The sequence below is a fragment of the Balaenoptera ricei genome, chromosome 20, assembly GCF_028023285.1.
Source record: "Balaenoptera ricei isolate mBalRic1 chromosome 20, mBalRic1.hap2, whole genome shotgun sequence".
NCBI lineage: Eukaryota > Metazoa > Chordata > Mammalia > Artiodactyla > Balaenopteridae > Balaenoptera > Balaenoptera ricei.
Genome location: NC_082658.1, coordinates 24,242,545 through 24,268,607, shown reverse-complemented (window position 1 = coordinate 24,268,607; position 26,063 = coordinate 24,242,545). Strand labels below are relative to the sequence as shown.

The window sequence follows — 26,063 nt, the reverse complement described above, 5'->3', positions numbered from 1 at the left end:
AGATGGGGAACAAATGTCTCTGAAAAGAACAGGCTCAGGGCATCCCTCCTCTCTGCAGCTAATCACCCACCTTCTCCATGAATGTAAAAAAGCACCAGACCTGTCCCCTCCTTCTCAGGAGCCCCCTGGGTGTGTGTGTGTGTGGTGGTGGGGGACTGTGTGTAGAGAAATCTTCTCTCCCTTTTCCCTCCAAAACAACACAGACCTCTTGGCTAGCATATCCCCACCTGCCCTATCTTCAGGTGCTAGTGGATGGTCTGGGGTCAGATTCCTTCCTTGAGGTGTTCTGGGAGGGGGCAGTTGGAGAGGGCTGGAATGATGGAAGAGAGGTGGAGGCCCAGTGCTCATCTTGGGAGGGGGGAGCAGGCTTCCCGCTAGGGTGGTGGGAGTCTGGGGTGAGGGGCATTAGCATCGCTCGGTCTGGACAGCCCGCTAAGCCTGGATTGGCTGAGGATGGGTGGAGAACAATTTCTTGGTAACGGGGCTGCCTGAGATGTGCCCTCACCACTCTCATCACACCCATGTATCAAGGGAAACCTATGTTTTTCACTGCTGGAGGGGTTCTGGACTGACTTTTGGGCCTCAGTCTTTCCCTCTCTCTTTTTGGTATCTGCGAGGCTTCCCTTGGCTGCACCTCTGGGCCTGAGGGACATAAGGACACCTCCTCTCAACTAACTGAAGCTAGTTAGGCTCTTCTTGGCATGTTTCTCAGCCCCTTCCTCTCTTAGCCTCTTTAAGAAACCAGGTTTCCTAGAGAGGAGATCTAGACCCAGGTGGGAAGTGGTGTGTAAGTGAGTGTGTGAGTGTGTGTGTGTGTTGGGGAGGGAGGGATGGCAGCAAAAGGAAGGAGGGTCTCGGAAGTGGTACTGGGGAGACTGGGGGTTCACGGTCAGAGTCAGAAAGGCCCCCCTCCTCCCAGGCTATAGGGGAGAGAGTGTGTTGGACTTTCCAGTATGTGTTTCTGCAAGTGTGAGGGAGTGCGCTTCCCCTCCCGGGAAGGGGATCCTGAGCATTCCCTCCCCGGCTGTTGTGTCACATCTGGAAGTTTGTGTAGGAGTTTCTCCAAGCTCAGAGCCCAGCACAGCTTTTTCTCATTTGGAAATCACAGGCTGGCATTTGGGATGCCGAGAGGGGGAGTGGGAAGGGGGCCAGAGGGGGAGAAGGGAGCCTGCCAGGAGTTGGGGGAGGAGAAGGGGGAGGCCTGAACAGCAGGAGCCCTAATGGCTTCCAGAAGTGAGTGTGAGTGTGTGATCACTGTGTGTGTCTGAGAGTGTGTGCGTCTGGAGGGGAGGGGGCACCAGGCATCTCTGGAGCTTTCCTCGCCACTGTCCCAGTGTCCCAAGTTCCCCTGTCTCTCTTACCTAGGGAGAAATCTCCATTTTGGTCCTCAGAGGAAATGGAAGGGGGGTGTTCTTCCTGTCTCCTCACCAATTCCCTCCTCTCATTTTCAAACCCAAGGCTCTCCAGAGGGAGTTCTGGGGAGAAGGGCTGGGGCTGCAGCACTGAACTGGGCTGAGGGGGCCAGAACACCTCCTGGCACTCTTTCTGTCCAGGCCCACCTTCCTTCTCGGCCACATACACACTCTGCTCCACGGAACTGTCAGGGGACTCCCCATCATGGAGAGTGCCAGTTGGAGCCATTCCTGGGATTACCCCCACCACACAGCCCCCCTTCACCCCTTGCCTGTTCCCGCCCCAGCTCTCACCCCGCCCTGCCTGCCTCAGCCAGGATGGCGACAGACACAACTGCTCACACACGCAGACATACACACACACACACTCACACACGCAGACATACACACACACATACACACAGAGAGTCACAGACGTTTGAATCAGCTTTCTGGCCTATTTCCCCTCCCAAAGATTCCAGCGGGCCAGCTCTCTTGTGTCTCTGTGTCTCTCGTCTCTGTCTCTGGGTGGGGCTGGCTGCCTTTCTTCGGGCTGCAGTTTTCAGTTCAGCTGGAAACCTCCCTCCCCACACACCCACACTCTGGAGCGGTCGGCGGGCAGACCACCGGGAAACAGGCTTGTGGGAGTCAGGGGGGGGGCTCGGCTGGGGGAATCCCCTTTTCAGCCTCCCTAGCAGGAGCCCCCTCCTGAGCCCCTAGATCTCACCCCACTCTGGGGAATGCTGAATCCCATAGACACCAGCCTCTCCGGGGGTGAATGAGGCAAGCACCCCACCTTCCCAACGAGTAGTAGGAGGCCAGGATTCCTGGGTCCAGGCCCTTTACCTCTTCAGTGCTCCTAGGTCTCAGATTAGCAGGCTCCTAGCAGAGAATGGGACAGCTTGGGGGCCTGCTTCCCTTCTCAGTCATGCTCTGCCCTGAGCCCCCGTGCCCCTGGAGGTGGTCCAGCCCTCCTCCCTCCTCATTCTACCTTCCTCTCCCTTATAGCTGCCCAACTAGGCAAGGGCTCTAGATAAAGCCCCACAGAGAGGACTAAGTTGTCAGATAACATGCTCTAGTTCTCTCTCCTGGAGGGAGAAGAGGAGGAGGGATGGAAGTGGGGTTCCTCACCCTGCCATTTCCTTTTTTCTCTGCTTTTGATGGTGGGCTGTGGGGAGACGAAAGATCCTCACTTCTCCTACCCACCTCCCCCTTTGGGATCCACTCCAGCCCGGACAGTCACCATAGCAACAGTAGACATGTGACTGCACAGGTCTCATAGTCACTATGGCAACCAATGTCCCCCATTCCCTTGGTTGCCATGGGGATTTGTCACATGGTTCCCCCCAACCTGATAACCTGTGGGTCTCCCCACTTACCCTTCCCTGCGTGAGGACAAGACAGCAGCCTGGGTAAGGGGAGTTCATATGTGAGGGGGGGTCCCTTTAATTACCATGGCAACAAATCCACACCACCTGGTGACACATCCTCCTGTTGTTATGGCAACAGAGGAACATGGCACAGTGACATACGGCCATATTCCCAAGGAAATGAGCCCTACCCTGAGAAGGGTAAAAGACCCCCCACCCTCATTAATTATTCCTTAATTCAGACTGTCCCAAATTTGCCTGTGCCTTGGTGTTTTCCCTGTCCATGTATGTTTACCTATAGGGAAAGGGGAGAGGTGAGAGTGGCAGGATGTACCCGGGAGTAAGGTGAATTGCCAAGAAGGCTCTTGAGAAGGGGTTTCTGTGGTTAAGAGCTGGAGGTGGGGTTATTTGGAGGCAGACTCTGGCTATAAGAAGCCTCAGCGTGAGCATGTGTAAGGTGGGGACAGAAAGAGGGACAGCTCCTTTATGGTGTCACTTCTCCCCCCACCCCCACTCATCATCAGTTCATCACTATTGAAGCAAACAAGGGAGGAAAACATGAATGGGGAGATACATCTGGCTTCTAGGCAGGGAGGTTGATTGACTGATTGACTCATTCATTCATTCATTCACTCTTCCCATGTATTGAGCATCTGCTACATGCCAGGCACTACTCTAAGCTCTGTAGGGGCTTGGGTGTAACAGAGTGCCCGTGCCTCAGCGAGGGAGACGAGACAAGGGCACAGATGACATGGTGGACTCACTGCCATTAGAGGGGTCCAAACAGGTGTCCCGGGAGCCCCTCTTCCCAGGAGAGCTACCCACCTGTCCCTATGTAGAGACATCTGCTCATATGGGTCCCTTCCAGAACCCTCTTCCCTACAGAGGAGAGGAGGGGGCTAGGTTGGGGAAAGCAGGCCAGTTCTTGAAGGTAATCGTGTCCTTCCCTTTTCAGATGATGGTCCCAAAGGAGCTCCCTCCCTGTCCCCTTTTTTCCAGGCTGACCCCTGGCTGACCCTTATTCTGGGGATAGATCCACTGGGCTCCGGCTCCACTCAGGAAAACAGCTCCATGGAAACAGAGCACTCTTTTTATTTCCCCCTTCCATCAACTTACCCCAAAAGCCTAGAATTTTTTTTTTAACTCTTATTCCTGTGAGGATGTAAGATTAGGGAAATTGTAGTGCCTTGGGCATTTAGGGTACCTGCTGGTGGGAAGGGATGTGAGTCTGAGGGAAAAGGGCCTGGGTGACAGGAGGGGGCGGGAGGGCTTTGAGGTGATTGAGTGTGGGCTCCCGGAGAGGGGGTGTGGTCTGAGGTTCAGGACAGAGATGGGGTATGGCTGGGATCAGCTTCAAGGTAAGTCCTTGGGTCCCTGGCCAAAGCCTTCTCACTCTAGAAGTGGAGTTATGACAGGAAGATTCCATCTGCTCTGGGCGCTCTCTGTCTCACTGAGTCTGGCTTGGTGGGTTGTGCTGTGGGCTGCCATGACACCCTCCCCACCTCCATCCTCAAGGCCTTCTCCTTCCCCTGGCCCCCCACTCTCTGCTTGTTTCTAACCTCTTTACTCTTCCCCACCCCTCTCATGTTTTCCTTGAGAAAACAGGATGCTTGGTCACTTATCTGTGAGTCTGGTGCCCAGAACTCTCTAAGGTCCGGAGGCCGTTTTCTACATCCTCCTGTAGATGGGCTGGAAGTGAGCCCCTTAATGAAATCCACTCTGTGGAAAGACTCAGGTTTTAGAAAGACCCCTCTCTCCCCCTTGTTGCAAAACAGAGTCTGTTGGTCCAGGGTGGGGCTTTGCTGGAAGCCATAAGAAGGTGTGATGGTGGCATAGTCTGTATACAGGGTACCGTCTGCTCTGCACAGGCTGGGGGCTTATGTCCAGCGCAGGGCCTGGTGTGTAGTGGGTCCTCATTATTTAACTGTGTGAATGTGTCTGGAGGCCATCTGAGGGCTTTGAGAGGCCAGGGGCTGGCTGGGGAAGAGGCAGCCTGAGGCTCCGGTTCTGTGGTGCTTGTCTGCCTCGGCCTGTCTGTCTGGGGCCAGTGCGGTCGTGACAACCCCTTCCCTGCAGCCTAAGCAGCTATGGAAGCTGCTATCCCAGATCAGAAGCTTGGAAAGCTCAGTCTCATCTGGGTCTCTCCTGTGACCTTCAGCACATGACTTCTGGGCCTCAGTTTCCTTGGGTTCTGGGGAAGAAGGTGATCTAGCCCGGATATTTCTCGGGGCTGTTGTGAGCATCCAATGTGGCATGCTGTGAAAGTGCTTGGTAAACTGTAAGGCAAGCATAATCCGACTTTAGGTTTGTGTCACACATTCACATACATTATCTCATTTGCTTCTCACATTTTCCCTGTGAGGTAGGGAGAATAAGATTCAGATTCAGCAGCAAACTCTTGGTGCCTGGCATTTCCACAAGCACGATCGATTTTATCCCCCAAATGGCTTGTGCAAATAGTCAGGGTATTTGTGGCTTTTCCTACTTTACAGAAGAGGAAGCTGGGTCCAGACAGAGAGGTGAGATGAGCCGAGGTGGGACCAGCTGGCTACACCTGGCTGCCTCTCAGATGGGGTTGGCAGGTCAGGCAGTGGGAGGTGCTTGGGCAGGGCGTGGGGGCCCGGGCTCAACTCCAGCCTGGCCAGCTGTTTCCTTGACCGCCTGGTACCTGGTTTGAGCGCATCAGCATGTTGGTCATCCTTCTCAACTGTGTGACCCTGGGCATGTTCCGGCCGTGTGAAGACATCGCCTGTGACTCCCAGCGCTGCCGGATTCTGCAGGTAAGCGTGTGTGTGGTGGCGGGAGGGGGCAGCTCCTGATCTTTATAACCCTGACACCTTCTCTGCAAGAGGCCCTGAGCCCAGAGGAGGGGGTGGGGGTGGGGTAGGGGGGTGTTCCCCCCCCCCTTTTCTCAGTTTCAGCAGCCTCTTGTCCCCACATCAGGCCTTTGATGACTTCATCTTTGCCTTCTTCGCTGTGGAGATGGTGGTGAAGATGGTGGCCTTGGGCATCTTTGGGAAAAAGTGTTACCTGGGAGACACTTGGAACCGGCTTGACTTTTTCATCGTCATTGCAGGGTGAGGGCCTGGGCTTGGAGCAGGAGAGCGAAGGATCAGATTGGTCCCTTCCCCAGGGCCAGTTCTAGGCCCGGCCCCCTCCCCCAGCCCAGCTACAGTGCTGCTTTCTCCCTGGCTGTCCACCAAGGGTCCGGGGCTGTCCTATAGTGCTTGAGCCAGTACTTCTCTGAATTCCAAGGCCCCTCCATCCACACCCTCCTCTGTTCATTCTCTGATAAGGAGTCTGTGCTTGGCTTAGGGGTGGCCTTGCCCCCAGGGAGAGAGCTGGCTTTTCAGGGTCCCTTGGTGGAGGGGGAGGACTCCTGCCCCACCACAGCAGGATTCCTCATTGACCTCTTTTGACCCCCACGGCGGCCTCAGACTCAAAGGGCCTCCCTTTGGGCCCCTCCCTGCAGGATGCTGGAGTATTCGCTGGACCTGCAGAACGTCAGCTTCTCAGCTGTCAGGACAGTCCGTGTGCTGCGACCGCTCAGGGCCATTAACCGGGTGCCCAGTGAGTGACCCCTCATTCCTCGGCCCCCGGGCAGAGAACCCCAAGAGGAGATATGGGAATCTCAGACCCCACCCCTACCTCCTGGCCACTCACAGGCCTCATGGGGGCCTGGAACACTGAGGCAAGCCCCCTGAGAGAAGGGCTCAGTGGGGAGCTGGGTCGCTGGAGCCCGAGGGAGCCCACATCCGGGCTGCGGCCCCTTACCCCTCATTTCAGCCTGATTTTAGGTCAGAGTCTCAGGAATGTCCCAGATGACCCCTTCCCTTCAGCTAGACCACCCTCCCTCCAGTGGAATAGGGGCGGGTGGGAGCAGGGTGGAGAGGCTGGCAGGCCAGGAGGAGTGGGTGCAAAGTGGGATGGCCTTTTCTAGCCAGAACCGCCTCTCATGCGGTCTGGTTCTCGTTGGTGAGACAGCACTGGCCACCCCGAGCATGACTTCTCTCAAGACGGCCGCTCCATGCCTCATCCTTCCGCTTGTGTCCCCTTCCTCTTCCCACCCCCTTCCAAGCCTCTGCAGCAACTGAATGCTGGGACAATTATCTAAATTAAACCGCATTAGTTTCTGAGCCAGCCAGGCTTTGGCAGCTCCAGCTCCCCTTGCATCCCGCCCCCCACCCTTTCTCAGGCCCCCTTTGCAACTCCCCAACCTACACAAGCTGCAGATGGTCTCTGCTGCCATCCCAGGAGTGGGGTGGGTGGGGTCATGTTTCTGGGGCTCAGTGTCTGATGTAGCAGTAGCCCCCTTTGCTGCGTGTGCATGCGTGCCTGTGCGTGTGCCTGTGGTGTGTGTGTGTGTGTGTGTGTGTGTGTGTGTGTGTGTGTCTGGGTGGGCAGAGCTGCTCAATGTGTCCTCCAGGCATTGGTGTATGTTGGTGTTAACAGGAACCCCAGATGAGGGGCACGTCTTCCCTCCTCTCGCGCCCCAGGTGATCGCTGGCAGATTTATAGGCCTCTAACTACCGGTGTAATTCCCTTAATGCAAACCCTGAGGAATTGATCTCAGTTGGAGCACAGAGGAGCTGAAGGGGGCTGGGAGAGGGGAGAGGGGAGAGGGACTGAGTGGCAGGGGCGGGGCAGGGCCACTTCAGTCACCAGGAGGAGTAATTAGCAGCTGCTTAGAAGCTTTTTCCCTGGAGGGGTCAGGGGGCCACGAGTGTCACTTTGGGGGTCGAAACTAGCCACCAGAGGTCTGTGTGCTTGACAAGGGTTTGGTGGCCTGGGAGCTAGTTTAGATGTCCTAGATCTGGAGTGGGGAGGGAGGGCAGTATCCCTAACAGCATCTTAGGGGCAGGTTTGTGGTGGCTTTCCCCGTGGAAGGGGTTGTTAACTGGCGGCCACCTGAGGAAACAGCCTTGTGTCTCCTCAGGTCCTGATGTGAGGATCTGGACCAAGCAGAGACTAGACTCAGGGAGGGGGCTCAGAACCATGGTGAAGTGCAGGGCATCTTGGCCCCTGGTGAGGGCTTGGCTCTCAAAGGGAAATTCCTGCCTGCTAACGTCCCTGCTGGGGTTCTCTGCCTTGGTTTCCCCAATGACTTTGGCGTCTATAACTTAGAAAGGTCAGGTGATTATGTCTGGTGAGAGAAGGAAGTAGGGTGGGAGTGTGTGTGTGTGTGTGTGTGTGTGTGTGTGTGTGTGTGTGTGTTGGAGAGTGGGATGCGGAAGCAGAGAGCCTGGTTAAGTCCTGGCACCTACACTTAGCAGCTCTGTGGTACTGGACAAGTCATGTTAGTTCTCTGAGCCTCAACCCTCATCTGCAAATTGGGGTGATATCAGCTCTGTGATGATGTTGGGAGAGTTAAGTGGGATGCGGTGCTGGAGGATGCTTTGGAAACTGCGGCCACTCTGCTCATCCTTGGTGGTACTGTGCTCTGACTGGTGTGGGCGGGCCAAGAGGGATAGTGGGTAGGGGTTAGGGGCTGCGAGGGCTGCCTGCAGAGTTAGCAGTGTCTGTTGGTCTCCCTCCAGCTTGAGCCGGGCTGTCTCAGCCTCAGAGGCCCCGGTGGGCCCCCTCTGGGAGTGCTGCCAGGCCCGTGGCAGCCAGCCTAGCGCGGCTAGCCTGGCGCCCCCAGCGTGGCTTCTGCCCCCACAGGCATGCGCATCCTCGTCACGCTGCTGCTGGACACGCTGCCCATGCTGGGCAACGTCCTGCTGCTGTGCTTCTTCGTCTTCTTCATCTTTGGCATCGTTGGCGTCCAGCTGTGGGCAGGGCTGCTTCGTAACCGATGCTTCCTGCCCGAGAATTTCAGCCTGTGAGTGGCACATGGGCCGGGAGGTGACCTGGGAGTGGCTGTGGGGCTGGGACCTCCCTCAGTTCCTGCTGCTGGTGACATATCCGTTCTCTTATTAGTGACATGTCTGGTTGTCAATCTTGGCTACACACTGGAGTCACCTGGGGAGTTTAAACAACGGCAAGGCCTCATTCTCCCGGCTGCCCATTCTAATTTCATGGGTGTGGGGTTCAGCCTGGGCGTGGGGATTTTTAAAAGCTCCTCAGTGAGCCTAAAGTGCAGCCACGTTGGGAACCTCTGCTCTAGGATGGAGACTTCCCACATCCCGACTCTGGAGTTTCACCCTCAATCTGCATGCTCCTGGCGCACCCCATCCGCACCCATGAATCCCTGCCCCTTCCCAGTGCTCGCCCTGTGTGCCTCAGTGCCTCCACACAGCTCTCCCTTCCTGGGCCCTGTCCCCCAAGAACCCTGCTCTCAGCCTCATCCCTGTTTCCTTTTCCCAGCCCCCTGAGCGTGGACCTGGAGCGCTACTACCAGACCGAGAACGAGGATGAGAACCCCTTCATCTGCTCCCAGCCTCGCGAGAACGGCATGCGCTCCTGCAGGAGTGTGCCCACGCTGCGCGGGGACGGGGGTGGCGGCCCGCCCTGTGGCCTGGACTACGAGGCCTACAACAGCTCCAGCAACACTACCTGTGTCAACTGGAACCAGTACTACACCAACTGCTCCGCAGGGGAGCACAACCCCTTCAAGGGCGCCATCAACTTCGACAACATCGGCTATGCCTGGATTGCCATCTTCCAGGTGGGGCAGCCTGGGCCCTGGGAGAGTCCCCAGAACACAAGTGTCGGGACACAGTCCCGGCTTGGAGTGGCCATCCTCAGGGTTGGGATGGGGTCAGGGCCTCTAGAGGAGACTGCAGGAGGCTTTAGGGGGCCCAGAAACAGCCTGCGCCTCTGCAACCTCCCCAGGTCATCACGCTGGAGGGCTGGGTCGACATCATGTACTTTGTGATGGATGCTCATTCCTTCTACAACTTCATCTACTTCATCCTCCTCATCATCGTGAGTGATTCCTCAGGCCCCTGTGGGGATGGGGGATCCTGGGGAAACATGTGTGGGGGGCGTCCAGAGAGGGGACTTGCTTGGTCTGAAGCTCTAGCTCTCAGGAAAAGTCCCATAGAGACACAGGCAGAAGGCACCTGTCATGAGGAGTCAGGAGGAAATCCAAGGTCAAGGCCTATCACTTACTACCACTTAAAATCTTGGGCAAGTCATTCCCTATGAGGCCCCCCAGCCCCACCCTGGGCATCTGTTTCTTCATCATTAAAATGGGTGGTCCTCAACCCAGGGTGATGCCGCCTCTCCCAGGGGGCATTTGGCAATGGCAAAGGGTGGTCCTGTTTTTTACGAGAACTAGGGGAGCACTATCGGCATTTTGCTGGGGGGGTAGGGTGTAGATAATAGACACCCTGAAATGACAGTCCTGCAAACAAAGAACTGTTCCACCCAAATTCCCATCATTCGGTGTTGAGAAACACTGCGTGATCTCTTGTTCCAGCTCAGAAGTTCCAAGACTTTATGAGGACAGTAGACAGAGGCAAAAAGTAGCAATATTTAATCACTATCATTCATAATTAATCATTTAATTGCTACAACTTATAGCTAATATTTATTGAGCACTTACTATGTGCCAGTCCCTGCTCTGAGCACTTTTTTATGTGCTGGTGCATTTAATCCTCACCAAGATCCTGTTGTTGTCTCCATTTTACAGATGAGGAAGCTGACATTTCCTCATTTGTCTGACCCCGTCAGGTGCTTTGCATGTGCTGTGGCTTAGTCTTGCTGGGCTGAGCGTCGCTGCTGAAGTGCGCTGTCACATCTGCTGCCTGCTTAATCCTCAGAGCCCCCTGTGAGGTGGCAGGTGCAGGGACTGTGGCCTCATCTCCTAAATAAGAACTCTGAGCTTCAGAAGGCTCGGTCGCTGGAGCTGAGAATTCAACCCCAGGCTACCGACTCCAAATCCAGCCCTTTTTCCATGTCACCAAGAGGCCAATGACAGAGCCAGACAGAGGGACAGATATTGAGAGAAAGAGACTAAGATCTACTCAGGACTTAGGCAGGCTCCAGAGGGTCAGAATAAAGACCTCTCGGTGAGTGAGAGGTGTCCCTGAGAAAGAACAGCACCCCACCCCCAACCATCCCTGGTATGGAAGGGTGGGGACCTGTTCCCTTCCCCCCACCATCACCTGGGTGGCAAGGCCAGCACCTCTGGGAAGTGGTCTCCTGAACTTTTCACGGGATCTTTTCACCATTCAGCTCTCCCTGGGCCTGGGGAGTGGGAAGGAAGCAGACAGAGAGGTAAGGGGCCTTGTTTCCACCCTCCCACACACCCCATGAAAAATCTTTCCAAACAGCTCTCTGGAATCACACTAGTGAAGCTAATTATCATAATTACTAGGACACAAGCTAGAAAAAAAAAATCTGCTTTGTCACCATAAATATTCATTACCTTCATTCTGGATTGTTATCCAAGCAATTGCCATCCCAGAACCCCGGGGGAAACTGAGGCATGGAGGTGGAGATGGGGGAGTGTGGCCAAGTCAGAGTGGCAACCTGGCTAGTCTGCAGGGTTCAGGGTTCAGCCCATTACCCAGCTGGGGGAGGGGAAAGGCCAAGGCCAGTGGTCTTGGGATTACTGAGGTCCCATGGTTAAGGGTCTCACTCCAGCTTACGCGGCTAGACTTGGGACTAGAAGCAGGAGTTTTGTGAACAATGTTTTTGCCAAGATCTCAAAAGCTCAGCCCAATGTGAAAACCCCATGTCCCCGAGAGAGCATTCATTCCACAGCCTTCTCTAACTACTAATGGGAATTGGGGAGGGGGTGCTCAGAATCTCGGAGGATGGGCATGTTTAGGGGCAGGGAGTTTGGGAGATATCCTTGCCAGATAACCTCATGATCAATAGCAATGCCTTGGAATTCCATAGAGGCTGGTTCAAGTCTAAGCTTTGCTGTGCATTAGCTGAATGATCATGGGCAAATTCCTCAAGCTCTCTGAGCCCCAGTTTCCTCACTTGTCAGATGGAGACAATAAAGGTGTCACCTCTTGAGATTGTTATGAGAACAAAACAGGATGATGCTTGGACAATTATTGAGTCCAGCGCCTGGCACACAGGGAGCACTCGGTACGCGGTGGCTGGCACTGTGGTTCCCTTTCCTTCAGGCTGTCCCCTCTTGTTGTCCCCACCCCAATAGGTGGGCTCCTTCTTCATGATCAACCTGTGCCTGGTGGTGATTGCCACGCAGTTCTCAGAGACCAAACAGCGGGAAAGCCAGCTGATGCGGGAGCAGCGCGTGCGGTTCCTCTCCAACGCCAGCACCCTGGCCAGCTTCTCTGAGCCGGGCAGCTGCTATGAGGAGCTGCTCAAGTACCTCGTGTACATCCTCCGGAAAGCAGCCCGAAGGCTGGCCCAGGTCTCCCGGGCAGCGGGCGTGCGGGCCGGGCTGCTGAGCAGCCCAGCTCCCCGCGGGAGCCAGGAACCCCAGCCCAGCGGCAGCTGCTCCCGCTCCCACCGCCGTCCGTCCGTCCACCACCTGGTGCACCATCACCACCACCATCACCACCACTACCACCTGGGCAACGGGACGCTACGGGTCCCCCGGGCCAGCCCACAGATCCAGGACAAGGATGCTAATGGATCTCGCCGGCTCATGCTGCCACCACCCTCGACACTCGCCCTCTCTGGGGGCCCTCCAGGGGGTGCAGAGTCTGTGCACAGCTTCTACCATGCTGACTGCCACTTGGAACCAGTCCGCTGCCAGGCACCCCCTCCCAGGTCGCCATCTGAAGCATCGGGCAGGACTGTGGGCAGTGGGAAGGTGTACCCCACCATGCACACCAGCCCTCCACCAGAGATGCTGAAAGAGAAGGCGCTAATGGAGGTGGCCCCCACCTCTGGACCCCCCACCCTCACCAGCCTCAACATCCCACCCAGACCCTACAGCTCTATGCACAAGCTGCTGGAGACACAGAGTACAGGTGAGAACTCTGGGTGGGGGCATGTTGGTGCCCCTCACCCAGGGACCGGGTGATGTCCCATCCTAGCCAGGACTGGGGCGTCTGGAGTCAGAAGGACAGGGCTTGGATTCCCATTCTGCCACTCTTGGCGTTAGGACCTTCAGCTAGTCACATTGCTTCTTTGAGCCCTAATTTTCTCATCTGTTAAAATGGGAATCATAATTCCTACATTGTAATAATAACAACAGCTGTCATGTAAGGAGCACCGGCTATGTGCTCTGCTCTATGCTGTTGGCAGTTGTTGCCAGATTGCTGTGTGCCTATCACATGCTTCTCAGGCAAAACCCCACTGGAGCCTCTCATCAGTTTAAGTAATAAACTTTCTTATCATCCGCATTTTACTGATGAGACAAAGGAGGCTTGCAGAGGTTGTGTGACTTGCCCGAGGCGGTGCCATTGGTGAGGGGTGGAGTCAGGGCCCTCTGACTCTGAGGCCCACGCTCTATAGTCCTTGCTGCAGGTTCAGAGGGGAAATGGTGTGTGACTGTGGTGGGCACCATGCCCCATGCTAAGGGCACTCTTGTAAACGCGAGTGTCACTCCGTCCCCATAGGGAGACCTGGGGCTTGGTGCAGCAAGTCCTCAAGGGCTGCTAGGCTGATGGGTGGAACACCCAGTGTCGTGGGGAAGGGAGATGCTTGCACCTGGGGGCATCCCCCAGTCAGGCAGGGGTGGCACACCCTCCTCCACAGACAGACTCACTGTAGCCGAAGCCCAGGGCCTGTGTTTCAGGAAGGATGTGGCACGTGGGAGAAGTGGGATATTTGTGGGCTGTTATGTGGGAATGTGGGCTGGGACAGGAAGGTGCCATCACAGAATGCAGTGGGAAGGGTTCTTGTGCCAGCTCTTCTACTACCCTGCCAAGGGGGGCCAGCCAGCCGCACACACGCATGGTTCTATTTCCTTCTGTGTAGAAGGCAGGGCTGGGACCATCATAGCTGTCAGTGGTGTTTACTGATGTCCTCCTGCATGCAGGCGGAAGGGCTGGGCCCCGAGCCAGGCGTCTTCACATCCATGCTTTCTCTGGGTGGTCTCTGAGGTTCCTTTCAGCTCTCACAATCTATGGTCAAAGCTGGATTTAAATGGACATTGGTGTCTTGGGATAGGTCACTGTGTACGTGCACATGCGCAGTCTGGGGTGTGTGTGTGTGTGTGTGTGTGTGTGCATGAAGGTGTCTGGTGTGTGTATGTGCCCGTCTGCATGCACATGTCTGGTGTTCATGTGTGCATGTGTCCACACGAGTCTGATGTGTATAGGTGCGTGTCCGTGCACACGGGGTGGTGCTCTTGCCTGGTGTGTATGCACGCCCATGTATGCACATGCCTGGCACACGTGCACCTGTGATATGTATGGGTCTGTGCACACTTGTGTTTGGCTGTGCATGTATATATGACTCGTAAATTGTATGCGTATGTACACAGTACATGTGTGTATGCGAGTATGTGTCTAGTGCACGTGTGTGTGTCTGGTGTGAGAACATACATGAATACACATGTATGGGTGTGTGTCTTAAGGATCCCTTGGAAAATGCTACTTAAAGCAGTGTTAATGCAGGGCTGGCTTCCCTGGGAAGGAAAGATGGTCTAGGCTCCTTCCTGAAGGCTCCTAGGTCAACTGCACAAACCCTAGGACAACCAGCAGTGACTGCCAGTGGGATGCTATTGGCGTTTGGGGGCATTCTATTACTCAGGATTGCCCACATTGCAAGTCATTCAGCACCCCTGCCCACCAAGTGCCTAGCACCCACATCATTGAAAGAATCCCGAACTCCCCCACTCATTTTATACACACTCTGAGGGAAGGGTGACCCCAAGTTGGAAACCCTGGAGTCTCTAGCCTCTACTCTCCTGTCCCAGGCACCTGCCAAAGCTCTTGCAAGATCTCCAGCCCTTGCTTGAAGGCAGACAGCGGAGCCTGTGGCCCAGACAGCTGTCCCTACTGTGTCCGGACTGGGGCAGGGGAGGTGGAGCTCACCGGCCACGAGATGCCTGACTCAGACAGCGAGGCAGTTTATGAGTTCACCCAGGACGCCCAGCACGGCGACCGCCGGAATCCCCACAGTTGGCGTCGACGGAGCCTGGGGCTGGACGTGGAGCCCAACTCTGTGCTGGCCTTCTGGAGGCTGATCTGTGACACCTTTCGCAAGATTGTGGACAGCAAGTACTTTGGTCGGGGAATCATGATCGCTATCCTGGTCAACACGCTCAGCATGGGCGTCGAATACCACGAGCAGGTAGGGACACGGGCAAGGGCATGGTCCCTGGGGCTGGGGACCCTCTACCTTCCTCCCCTCCCTCCCCGTGTTCAGTTTCCTCTCCATGCTGCTAGCTTGCACGGCAGGGAGGAGGACAGGAGGGAGAGGCACCAATGCGTGGGGACTCTTTGGAGCGTGAAAGCCAGTGAATGTCATACAGTCTCTGAGTGTGGAGGTTGCCCAGGGCAGGGGCAGGGTCTGCGCTGGGTGTGTTTGATCTGGGAAGGCTTCTGAGAGGAGGTGGGCTTTAAAGGATTTAAATGAGTGATGAGCATCAGATGTGGGCAAGGCCTTTTTGGAGGGCCAGGTCACATACAGGGGGTGGGCTGGGCCCCCGGGCATTCACCTGACTCAGTAATTAGGGGTGTGATTGACTGGAGGCAGCAGGGGGCTGTGCAGGTAGAGGTGAGGAGTGGAGGACTGGAGCCTGCCCCTGGGCGGGGTAGGGAGGGAGGCCATCTGCTCTTGGCCTCTGTTCTGGGAGCGGTGCTGTGAACGGGGAGGGCGGCTCTGGGTGGAAGAGAGCTCCCAGCATGGTGAGGGGACTTGAAACCATTGCGCTTGAGGAATCGTTCTAAGAACCTGGATGTTTAGTCAGGAGAAGAGGAGGCTCAGCAGGGACAGGCGAGCTGTCTTCAAATATTTGAAGGGCTGTCATGTGGAAGAGGAAGCAGGCTTGTTTTGCGGGGCTGACGGCTGCAGGCAGTGGGATCTGGGCTGAGGGGGAGGAGGCTGTCTTCTCTCGAAGAGCGGTGCAAGAACGGGAGGGGTGGCCTGGCGAACCCCACTGACCCCACTCCCACACTGGAGGTGGGAGCAGGTACCATGGGGCCTCACAACCGGCTATGGCTTCATCCCCCACAGGAATCCTTTCAGAAGGCAGCCCTTTCCCCCAGTTTGGCCTTCCAGGTCACCCCCTTGTCGGATTCTTGGGAAAGGAGGGAGGCCAGCAGGCAGGTGCTGCGGTTCACAGGCCCTTCTGTGCTCTTCTCCCCTGGGTGTTCTCACTGTCCTGGGGCTCAGGGAGGGTCAGGGCTGCCAGACCTTCCCTGGTGCCGACCGAAGCCAGGTACTGCCCCAACCCAACAGGTACAGGCACGTGGAGCCAGAGGTGTGGAGTGGGCGCGCACGCACGCACGCACGCACGCACGGGTGGGGCAGGGGTGGGGCAACCATGGGGCGGGGCCTGGGCTCCGCTGGGCGTGGCCACGGGGCAGTGCGGGGAGTGGGTCTGGGTCGAGGCTGGGTATCCTAGGTCCAAGCCTGGCTGGAGCAAACGTGAGATGTTCACTTTTCAGGGGGTTCTGAATTCCCTTACCGTCCACCCCACTCAGCTCCTACCCCAATTGCCCTGTCCAGCCGGGTGCACCCCAGCCCCTCCTCCATCGCCATCAACCACGTTGACGCCCCTTCCTTTTGCCTCAATGACCCCCACCCTGCCGGCTATACCCTGTTCCTTTCCTACGGAGGTGAGGTGGAAGCGGGGCAGGACACCGGCTGCAGGGTCAGCAGGTGGGGAGTATGGCACTTTGGTGGGCGTGTTGTGTCTGGGCGCATGGGGCGTGGGTGTGTGTGGCTCACGCCTGCTCAGCCAGCCTCCTGGGGAGAGGTGCTCTGCTCTGTCGGGCTGGTTGTGGCGGCATTTTCTGCTGCCGCGATCCAGGTGGCGGCAGCTCCTAAGCTCCCATTACGCCAGCTCCCGAGCCTGAATCTCAGCCTCCTCTCCCTTACCCCAGTTCTGGCCGTGATCAGATGCCCCTCCCCCCGGGGGCACCTCCTCGGCTGCTGGTGGAGGCTTTGACTGTGCTGGAAAGAAGCTGAGTCACAGAGACTGAGGGCAGATGAAGCTGCAGCAAGAAGGCTTTCAGTTAGACATCAAGAAGGACACCCCCTTGGGGAAGAAGTAATAGCAATCAGTCACGGTGCCTGCAACATCTCCTTATGCAAGTTCCTGAGGAAAGGGGGGGACACAGCCTCCCAAGTCCTCAGCAGCAGGGAGTCCCCACTCAGTGGTGGCACAATGTCTGCTCCAGGGAGGAGTTTGTCCCAATACCTGGTTGCCGAGGGCCCCATAGGGGTGAGTGAGAGTCACCAGCAGGCTAGGCAGAGGACTGACTGCGGCACCGGCAGGCAGGGGCTGCGAGCGGTAGAAAATCCCAGAAGCAGCCGTGGCCCTGTGCTTGCAGGCACTGCGGCATGAATGTCCCGCCATCTGGGTCCCTGAGCCTGAGCAGGCTGAGGGGGGCAGGGAAGGGTGCAAGGAGACATGGTGGCTGAAAGACAGAGACACAGAGGGGGATATGGAGACACAGAGGGAGACCGAAAGAGAAAGGGAGAGAGAGACAGAGATAGGGAGATGGGGGCACAGAGAGCAAGATGGAGACCCAGGGGCAGAGAGATAAAAAGATAAGAAGGCAGAGACACAGAGACAAGAAGGTCAGAGATACAGAGAGGGAGATGGAGACTCAGGGGGAGGAGACAGAGACAGGTGGAGGCACAGAGATGTAGGGGTGACAGAGACAGACACGGAGAGGGAGCCAAAGACAGACCAAGACCCTGATGCAAACAAGGATAGACGGGGCAGGGACCAGGAGACAGAGGCTCCAATGGAGCCTCAGATGAAGGAGAGGAGGAGCCAGTTGAGCAAGAGAGCTGAGAGACACAGCAAGGAAGAGCGTCTGCAGATGCTCAGAGGCGAGGGCCAGAGGCTCATGGTTTCCCACTCACTCTTAGTGAGGCAGTTGTATCCATCGATCTTGGTGTTGATCAGACAGTTGGACACTGGAGAGGGTGTTGCTGGTGCTTCCCTGGGGGAGGAGCCCAGCCCGTTGCTGGTGCCCTTTCTAGACCTGTCCTCTCCCACCGTCACCTATCTTACCCATCATTCGGTTTTCCTGTCTAGAGCAGTGATCCTCCTGCTGCTCTCTGCCAACCTCTTGACCAAGGTGGCATCCGTTTTGTCATACCCCACCCTACCCGAGGTGGGCCCCATGCTGTCCACACTCTCCTGCTTTCCCCACCCCTTAACCCACCAGCTGGCGGAGAAGTGGCAGGGCTAGTTTGTGCAGAGAGGCTGGTGAGGAGGACAAAGGCACAGGACTCTGAGGAGGGAGCAAGAATATAACTTCAGATCGGAAATGTGATCTGATGGAGGGGGGGGTTGTGTGTGCCCCATCCACTAGGGGGCAGTGCCTGGAACAGGGAACTTGTGAACTATCCATCCGTCCATCCATCCATTCATACATACATTCCACACACATTTTCTGTGCATCAGAGTTGGGCCTAAGCAGTGGTATGCTGATAAATGTTTAATAACCAGCCCTTTCAAAAGAAAAAAATGTCCTGATTTGTGGTGTTTACAGTATTTGCCAATTTCCATGGTGTAAATGCTTCCACTATGGCTGATTTCAAGCTACCAATGTGATGTCACTGCATGTGGAGTTGGGAAGAGAGGTGCACAGCCAGACGCTCCAGTACAACACTGGGCCGGGGCACTCTGTCCTTCCTCTCAAAGACCTCAGCGACAAGTAAACAGTCACACTAACTTGATGTAATACGTGCTTGGAAAGGATGCGCAGAGGAGTAGCCCATGACCCAGACTGGGGAAGGGATTCCAGGAGGGCTTCAGTAGGACATGGCCTAAGAGCTGAGTTTGAATGGAGAGTGGGAAGTAGCTAGTGAAGGGTAGAGGGTAGGGCACAGCATGGGGGAGGGCCAGAGGCACCAGACACAAAAATGAAGAGATTTGTAAGGAGTTCAGAATGAATAGGGCACTGCGTGGGGCCTGGGATGGGCAAGTAACAAGAGATGAGTTTGGAAAAAACTCAGAGCTAGGTCCTGAGAGGCATAGGAAGGAGTTTGGATTTATTTTATCCTGAAGGTGACAGGTTCCCAAAAAAGGTTTTAAGCAGGTCGATGATATGTGTTTGTGTTTTATGAAAAGGCCTCCGGAAGCCACGTGGGGAGTAGAAGGGAGAGGGAGACAGGAGGCAGGGAGGCCCACCAGAGGGCTACTGCAGTGGTCTGGCCAGTTCATACATCTCTGTCCCTGGAGACAGAGAGAAGGGTGCTGGGGAGAGCTGGCAGGTGGCTGAATCTGTAGAACTCAATACCAGTTGGATATCTGTGGGGAGGAGGCGGCGAGGATGACACCCAGATTTCTGCTTCAGGGGGGAGCACTGCGGCTTGTGCAGAGTTGGGCTGGAGGGCATTGCGTACAAGGTGCCTGTGGGACATCCAGCGTGCTGTTGGAGCACAGAAGAGAGGTTGTCTCCTGGAACCTGTCTCTGGCTGAGTATGCGCGGGGGCAAGGCCCCTCCAGGAGAATGGGGTCTTAAGGACACAGGAGCTTCCTAATCACCCCCTTCCTGGTCTGGGGCTGCTGAGGGCAGGGGCCAACCTCATATTCTAGAAGAGGGACAACAGCATGTGGGGAGGTGGGTAGGGCACACAGCCCATTGGTCTCCTGGCCTGCAGAGAAGAGAGAGGGAGGGTCCAAAATACACAGCCTGTCAGGCCAGGAGAGGACAGGGCAGGTGATGATTCTGCTTGTTTCCCCATCCTGTCACTCTAGATACATGTCCAGGGAGGGTTTCTATTTATAAGTGAGTGAAGTCAGCTGTTCAAGGCAAGGGAAGCTGGGGGTGGGGTAGAGTGGGGGAGAGTCCAGATGTGGTAGGTCTTAACTTTGAGGGGATTCACAGGCTCCTTTTGGATTCTGCTGAAAGCTGGGACCCTTTTCCCCGAAGATAGACACAGGCATGGATAGCCCAGTGTGGCCTTCGAGGACAGGGGTTTACAGACACCTGTCCTATTCCTTGGGCCTCCCAGGAGTCCTTGGCCTCCAGGCAGAGGAGCTGGGGCTGGGGGCCAAGCAAGACTTGGGGGGATGATCTTTTACAGTTGCCCTGGCCCCAGACTTTCAAAGTTTCTCCAGATGTGGGAGGGAGAAGGGTGCTGTTTTGGAGATGGCCAGCAAAAGGGGTGCTCACATTCCTCCAGGTGTCATCTGGCTCTAAGACTCCCCCAATTCAGCAAACATGGGGAGCACCTCCTGTGCACAGCACGTTAGAATAGAATAATAGAATGGGGGTGGGGGCAGTGCCAGGAGCACCCAAGAAACTTAGGTTCCAGCAGAAAAGTCACTCTGCTTCATGGATGATTACGCCAAATGCCATAAGGGAGACTTCTGGGGACAGAGGACAGATGCTTACACCCAGATGGGGGATTTCGGAGGGCTTCCTGAAGGAGGTGGCTTTTGAGGGTGGCCTTGAAAGGTAAGTGGGATTGGTAGCTGAGGCCAGGAGCAGAGGGTTCTGGCGGAGGGACCGGGGGGGATTCTGGCAGCCTGGCCTGGGAATGCCCAGGGAGGCACAGGAGGCTCTGAAGGACGGTCGTGTTGCCTCCCCCGCCCCACCCCGAGCTGTCTGAGCGGCAGTGAAGTGAGTCCAGCAGTGCTGTTGAAGCTGGAGCTTCCAGTTAGGTGTGGGCTGGTTTGGGGGAGGGACCCGGAGGCTATTTCTATCGTTCAGATCAGAGGCAATGAGGGCCCCCAGTATGGCAGAGGGGGAATAGAATGAGTGGGTGGGGGCACAGCCATTCCATTGCCAAGGTCTGTGGGCCCGGGCACCTGCTACTAGAGGGATGAAGGGCAGGCATAAATCCTAGATAACTCCTAGGTTATTCAAAACTGAATCCTGGAGAGGGATGGAGCTGGGAAGTCAGGAAAGGAGCAGGTTTGGGAGAGGAGGTGAGAGGGTTTGTTTTGGACTTGCCACCCTTGAGCTGGCCGTGGGCCATCCTGGGAAGGCTATCAGGCAGGTTGGCTCTCTGGGTGAGGAGCCAAGGCTCGGAAGGAGATTGTTTTGCATCGTCCACACCCCAGTGACATCTGGAGAGGTGGGAGATGGAGGAGGGAGGCAGCCCAGGGAGGAAGTGGGTTCTGCTGAACTCAGGAATGTTGGCCTGAGGGGAGAAAGGCATCGGGAGAGGGAGAAGAGCCCTAAGAGGGCAGGAGGTGGCCAGCACAGGGTCAGGGAAGTAGAGGGAGGTAGTCATCAGGCAGGAGGGGCCTGCAGCAGGCTCAGGTACTGCCCAGGCATCCAGAAGAGGAGGGCTGGGAAGAGGGTTCTTGGAGAGAGCTGGAGTGGTGGGGCCTGGGGTTCAGGCGTGAATAGGCCTGGATCCATGCGAAGGTTTCTGCTTTTAGGTAGGGGAAGGGATATTGGAGAAGTGAGGGAAACAGGGACAACTGATGGAATGAAATGGAGTCCAGGGGAGCATGGCGGGCGGGTGTGGGGTGGAGGTGCGGGTGGAGGAGGGGCTGGCTCCCTTCCAGGAGGGAAGAGAGATGAGTAGGTTGCAGGACACAGAGCTGTCTGGGGGAGGGAAGTGGAGCCCCATGAAGCAGGAGGCCAGGTTGGGAGGGGGGATGGGGGCCGTGGAGAGGGAAAGAGTCTGAGGCAGCTCTTGGAGGTGAAAGATGGAGATCCAACAATAGAGGAAGATGAATACCGGCACAGAGCAGCCCTTGGTCCCCCAGCAGGGTGTTCCCCTGTCCAGTCAGCACAGGTTCGTGACTAGCGAAGCTCAGCAATTCGACAGCTGCAGCAGAGAGGCAGAGGGGGTGGTGACTCACCTGGGCCAGAGCTGGCAAGACAGGAGCCCTCTGAGGTCTGTGGCCTGAGGGCAGCCTTTAGATGGTCCACCACAACTGGGCCTAGAGACTGTGCAGGCAAGTGAGGGGCAAGGGCCACAGATCCAAAATTTTAAGTCACAGAAGCTTTGGGTTGACTGTCTGCAAGCCGAGCGAGCACTGTGGGTGCCTTGCACTTACTTGGCTTGTGTGTTCCCTTGGGGTAGCTCTGGGGAGCTGGCAGGAGACCATGGGGAGGGACTAAAGTACCGCTGGTTACGAGGCACTGGAGCACAGTGACACCTGACAATGGGGCCAGCGGGCATGAGGGGCTAGAAGAACGTGCTGAGAGGCAACGTTCCAAGCTAGAGTGCTTCCAGTGGGACGGCGAAGAACAAGGCCACAATCTGTATGATGAGGCCTGTGAGGTCTCCTAGAAACCTCCTGCCGCCCAGGCGTCCCCTGATTTCCCACACCTCCTTGGAGGAGGAGGAGGGGGGAGGTCCCACTGACCCAGTGACCCTCACCCCATCACTGTGGCCCACCTGGACCACCTCTTTTATTTATTTATTTATTTATTTATTTATTTAGGGCTGTGTTGGGTCTTCGTTTCTGTGCGAGGGCTTTCTCCAGTTGTGGCAAGCGGGGGCCACTCTTCATCGCAATGCGCAGGCCTCTCACTGTCACGGCCTCTCCTGTTGCGGAGCACAGGCTCCAGATGCACAAGCTCAGTAATTGTGGCTCACGGGCCCAGCTGCTCCGCGGCATATGGGATCTTCCCAGACCAGGGCTCGAACCCGTGTCCCCTGCATTAGCAGGCAGATTCTCAACCACTGTGCCACCAGGGAAGCCCTGGACCACCTCTTTTGGGTGTGGGATCAGCAGGCAGGACTGTCAAAGGCAGAGGTGAGGTGAGCTGAGGAGTTAGAATTGGGGAGCAGAGATTTCAGGGTCCGTGGAACAGGTGGCAGCTGAGGAGATGGGGGGTGAAGGTGGAGCTTGGCAGGGTTGGGGTGACTCGTATAGGCCTCCCCTCAGGTCTGGTCTGGCTTGTCCCCGCCTTGCACATTCCCTGCAAAAGGCACATCCCCTTCTGCCAGAGCCGGCTCTCAGGCCTCGCGCCTGGACCGCTACAGTATCCCCTGATTGGTCTCCATCTCTTTGTCTCCCCAAGCCATCTGCACACTACCACTACTGCAGCAGATTCATCTTCTTAATATACTGCTTCGCACATCTCCTCGCTGCCCCCAGAAGCCTCAATGGCAGCATCATGGGCAGAGGCAAGTCCAGCCTGAGTCAAGTCGTGGAGCGGAGTCAAGGCCATTCTGGCTGGGCCCCACCTACCTGGCAGCCTTGCTCCCCAGTGGTCCCTCCCACCCTCCGACCAGGGCAGACACTTGATCCTTGGTCCTGGAGTATGCCCTGCACATGCCTTCCTCTGCTCCTTTGCTCACGCCACTCTGGCCGGGGATGCCTTCCACGGGAGTTCTCCTCCCACTGCCTCCTCCCCACTGGCCCACTGACCTCAGCTGGTTTGAGCTCCTGGGGCCCTTCTGGTGTCTGCCCACACATGGTGCTTAGCTTCGGCTTTGCAGGCACTCTGTCCTGCCACATGTGAGGACTGCTGCCACCTGAGCAGGACTCTGGCCTGGGTGTTTTCACAGGCTTTAACTCCTATATCTGGCAGGGCAGCCTCGTCACAAGGAGGTGTTACCCTGTTTAACAGAAGAGGCCACTGGGAACCAGCAAGGTTAAAGTACTTGTCTGAGGTCACCCAGGTGCAAAGTCTCCGAGCTGGCCGGCCTCCTGCGTTCAGGTTTGACCCCACCTCTTAGCAGTGTTGTGCACACCATGAGCACTTTAAGGGTTAGTGGATGGAGGTGCTCTGGGTTTCAGGGGGGGTCCTGGGGCTGGGAAGTATTGAGCAGCTTACCTGGGGCCCAGTTACTCCAAGCTGACGGGCTAAGGGGAGGGAAAGCGTTGGGAGATGGGAGATGGGAGATTTACAGTTAGCGTCAGCACAGAGAAGAGCCTGGGGCCTCTGGGTGGGAGAAGCTCAGGCTGCCTGGCCTCCACTCGCAGCAGCCCCCACTGGGCCTTGACCTTCGTGAACAGGAGGGAGGATGCAGTCTAGACCAGAGAAGGGACTACCTGGCAGCCTGATGGGCTTGTGTGAGTCTGTGTGGGCTGTCTGGGTGTGTGGCGGGGGCAGCAGCATGGAGAGGTGTGGAGGGACGTGCAGATGCACCTTGCTCAGCACCTTTCCAAGTGAGCGGTGTGACCTCCATCAAGTCACCACACCTCAGAGCCTCAGTTTCCCTGCCGTCAAGGAAGCCCACATCCCTCCCTTGTTTGGTGTGAGCAGGGAGGAAATGAACTCCTGGGAGGAAGGTGGTAGCAGTGCAGGGCCCGTGGAGGGCACTAGCAGAAGTTGGCTCCCACCCCGTCCCTTTGCAGCTGCAGTGGCTGTGATCACGGCTCTGGTCCCTGGGGCAACGGTGTTGCTAAGATTGAGTCTCTGTGTCCTCGTCCTGCGTTTGCAGAACATTCCCAGCTTCCAATTTAGTAACTTGGACAGGCCTGGCTGTCTGGGGGAGGACTTTTTTCCCATGGATCATGGGGGATACCGGAGCCTTGGAAGGGAACAGGCATTGCCCCTAAGTGTGTGCAGTGAGGACAGAGAGGGAAGGCGGGGGTGGGGGAAGGGCGGAGAGTGCCAGGCCCTCCTTTCTACCTGCTTCTTGGGTCCCACTGCCTCCTGGAGGCTGGCTGGGCGCGCTGCAGCTCCAGGCTTTGCCGCCACCCCTTTACGAGGGCAGTGACACAGGCCTGGGGGGAGCCCGCACCATCCTTCTGATGAGGCTCTTGGTTGGTGCGCTGGCGGGTGAGTGTGTGTGTCTGTGTGTATCTGTGAGCCCTCAGGTACAGACTGTCGTAAGCCCTGTAGACAACACCAGGAAACGGTGAGAACACCCCTCCTCCACACGCCTGGTAGTAGTTGTACTTTAAGCATTCACTAATTAAGTAAATACATGATAGCAAAAGCTATAGTGCTTTCACTATTTTATTAATTTTTGTTTCCGGCAGCTTTTTTTTGATGTATAATTTATATGCCGTAAAATTCACCCGTTATACATGCACCTCAGTTATGCTTTCAAACTCATTCTTTATTCATACATCTACGTTCATGTGAAATATAATTTTATATATGTAAGAAGACACATTACATATTCAGTCCATCCCCGTGTCTGGGTTCACAGGCCCCTCACTGCACTCTTGGATCCTGACAGCCTAGTATTACTGGACTCAGAGTAAGGGGGGATTGGGTCCCGCTCCCTGGCTCTCCCTGCCCTATGACTTTGTGCTGGTCATTCATCATCTTTTGACCACTTTTGCTCATCTGCAAAACGAGGATGGGGGGGCTGTTGTGTGGACGGTACAAGGTGAGCCACACGTTGAGCCTGGGAACCCACAGAGCATCGCACCAGTGTGGCCTGTGCTTACCATCTTTATCCAATCCAAGGATGGACAACTGGGCAGACTGCAGAGTGACAGGGAGGCAGGTTCACTGACCATGGCTTTCTGAAACAGACTGGACTTGGGAGCAGAAAGTGGGAGATCCACTTAGTCAGGAGGAGGGTCTGAGCCCTGGGTTTTTTTTTTTTTTTTCTTTTTTGGCTGCGTCGGGTCTTAGTTGCAGCACGCGGGGTCTTCTTTGTGGCGCACGGGCTTCTCTCTAGCTGTGACGTGTGGGTTTTCTCTCTCTAGTTGTGGCACGCGGGCTCCAGAGTGCGTGGGCTGTGTAGTTTGCGGCACGCAGGCTCTTGTTGAGGCGCATGAGCTCAGTAGTTGTGGCGGGCGGGCTTAGTTGCCCCCCGGCATGTGGGATCTTAGTTCCCCGACCAGGGATCGAACCTGCGTCCCCCTCATTGGAAGGCGGATTCTTTACCACTGGACCCCCAGGGAAGTCCCTGAGCTCTGGGATTTAATTGTCCTGACCATGGTCCCTTCCCCACCACCTGCACTGTGCTCCCGCTGGAGGGACCAAAGGTCCTGTCTCCCTGTGACCCCATTTGCTAGGTCAGGTGGCATGCCCCCACTCACAGTCTGAGAGCAAAATCTCACTCAAGATCTGCTGGAGCAACGGGCTCCATGCCACACTGGCCCCCACGACAGCCACTCGCTCTCTGGACAGCTGGCTCTCGGCCCCGCCTGCTGACCCTGGCCCTGCTCCCCAGACCTGTCTTTGGAGAGAATCCATCCGTGGGCTGAGAGCTTCTCTCCTTCTAAGGAGCTGTTGAGCCCCCAAATGCCCCTCACCTGCCAGTCAATCAGAAGACCCTGCCTTCCAGCTCTACCCCCTCCCACCCAGGCTGGCCGCACATATTGGGGCCATTAGGATACATCTGGCGGTGCCCAGGGCCTGGCTCCATGCTTGGGTGACCTACCTGGGCAGCCGGCCAGATGAGGCAGCTGGGTAAACAGGGGGAGGTGTCTGATGGACTAAGGGCTTCACTTGGTTATTTAATTCAA

At 56.4% G+C, this 26,063-nt stretch overlaps 1 protein-coding gene across 2 annotated transcripts in view; it reads left to right on the top strand.

Moving 5' to 3' along the window:
- Window positions 1-26,063, top strand: part of CACNA1G (calcium voltage-gated channel subunit alpha1 G) — a 62,654-nt gene that overhangs the window by 2,260 nt on the left and 34,331 nt on the right. The window contains exons 2-9 of one of the 2 annotated variants that reach the window (XM_059908657.1): window positions 5,430-5,541; window positions 5,705-5,838; window positions 6,234-6,331; window positions 8,423-8,582; window positions 9,068-9,368; window positions 9,536-9,628; window positions 11,820-12,603; window positions 14,499-14,875. In XM_059908657.1, coding sequence (XP_059764640.1) covers window positions 5,430-5,541; window positions 5,705-5,838; window positions 6,234-6,331; window positions 8,423-8,582; window positions 9,068-9,368; window positions 9,536-9,628; window positions 11,820-12,603; window positions 14,499-14,875 — 2,059 coding nt within the window. Of the gene's footprint in view, window positions 1-5,429; window positions 5,542-5,704; window positions 5,839-6,233; window positions 6,332-8,422; window positions 8,583-9,067; window positions 9,369-9,535; window positions 9,629-11,819; window positions 12,604-14,498; window positions 14,876-26,063 lie in introns of those variants that run through there. The other variant, XM_059908656.1, reaches the window with a different exon arrangement.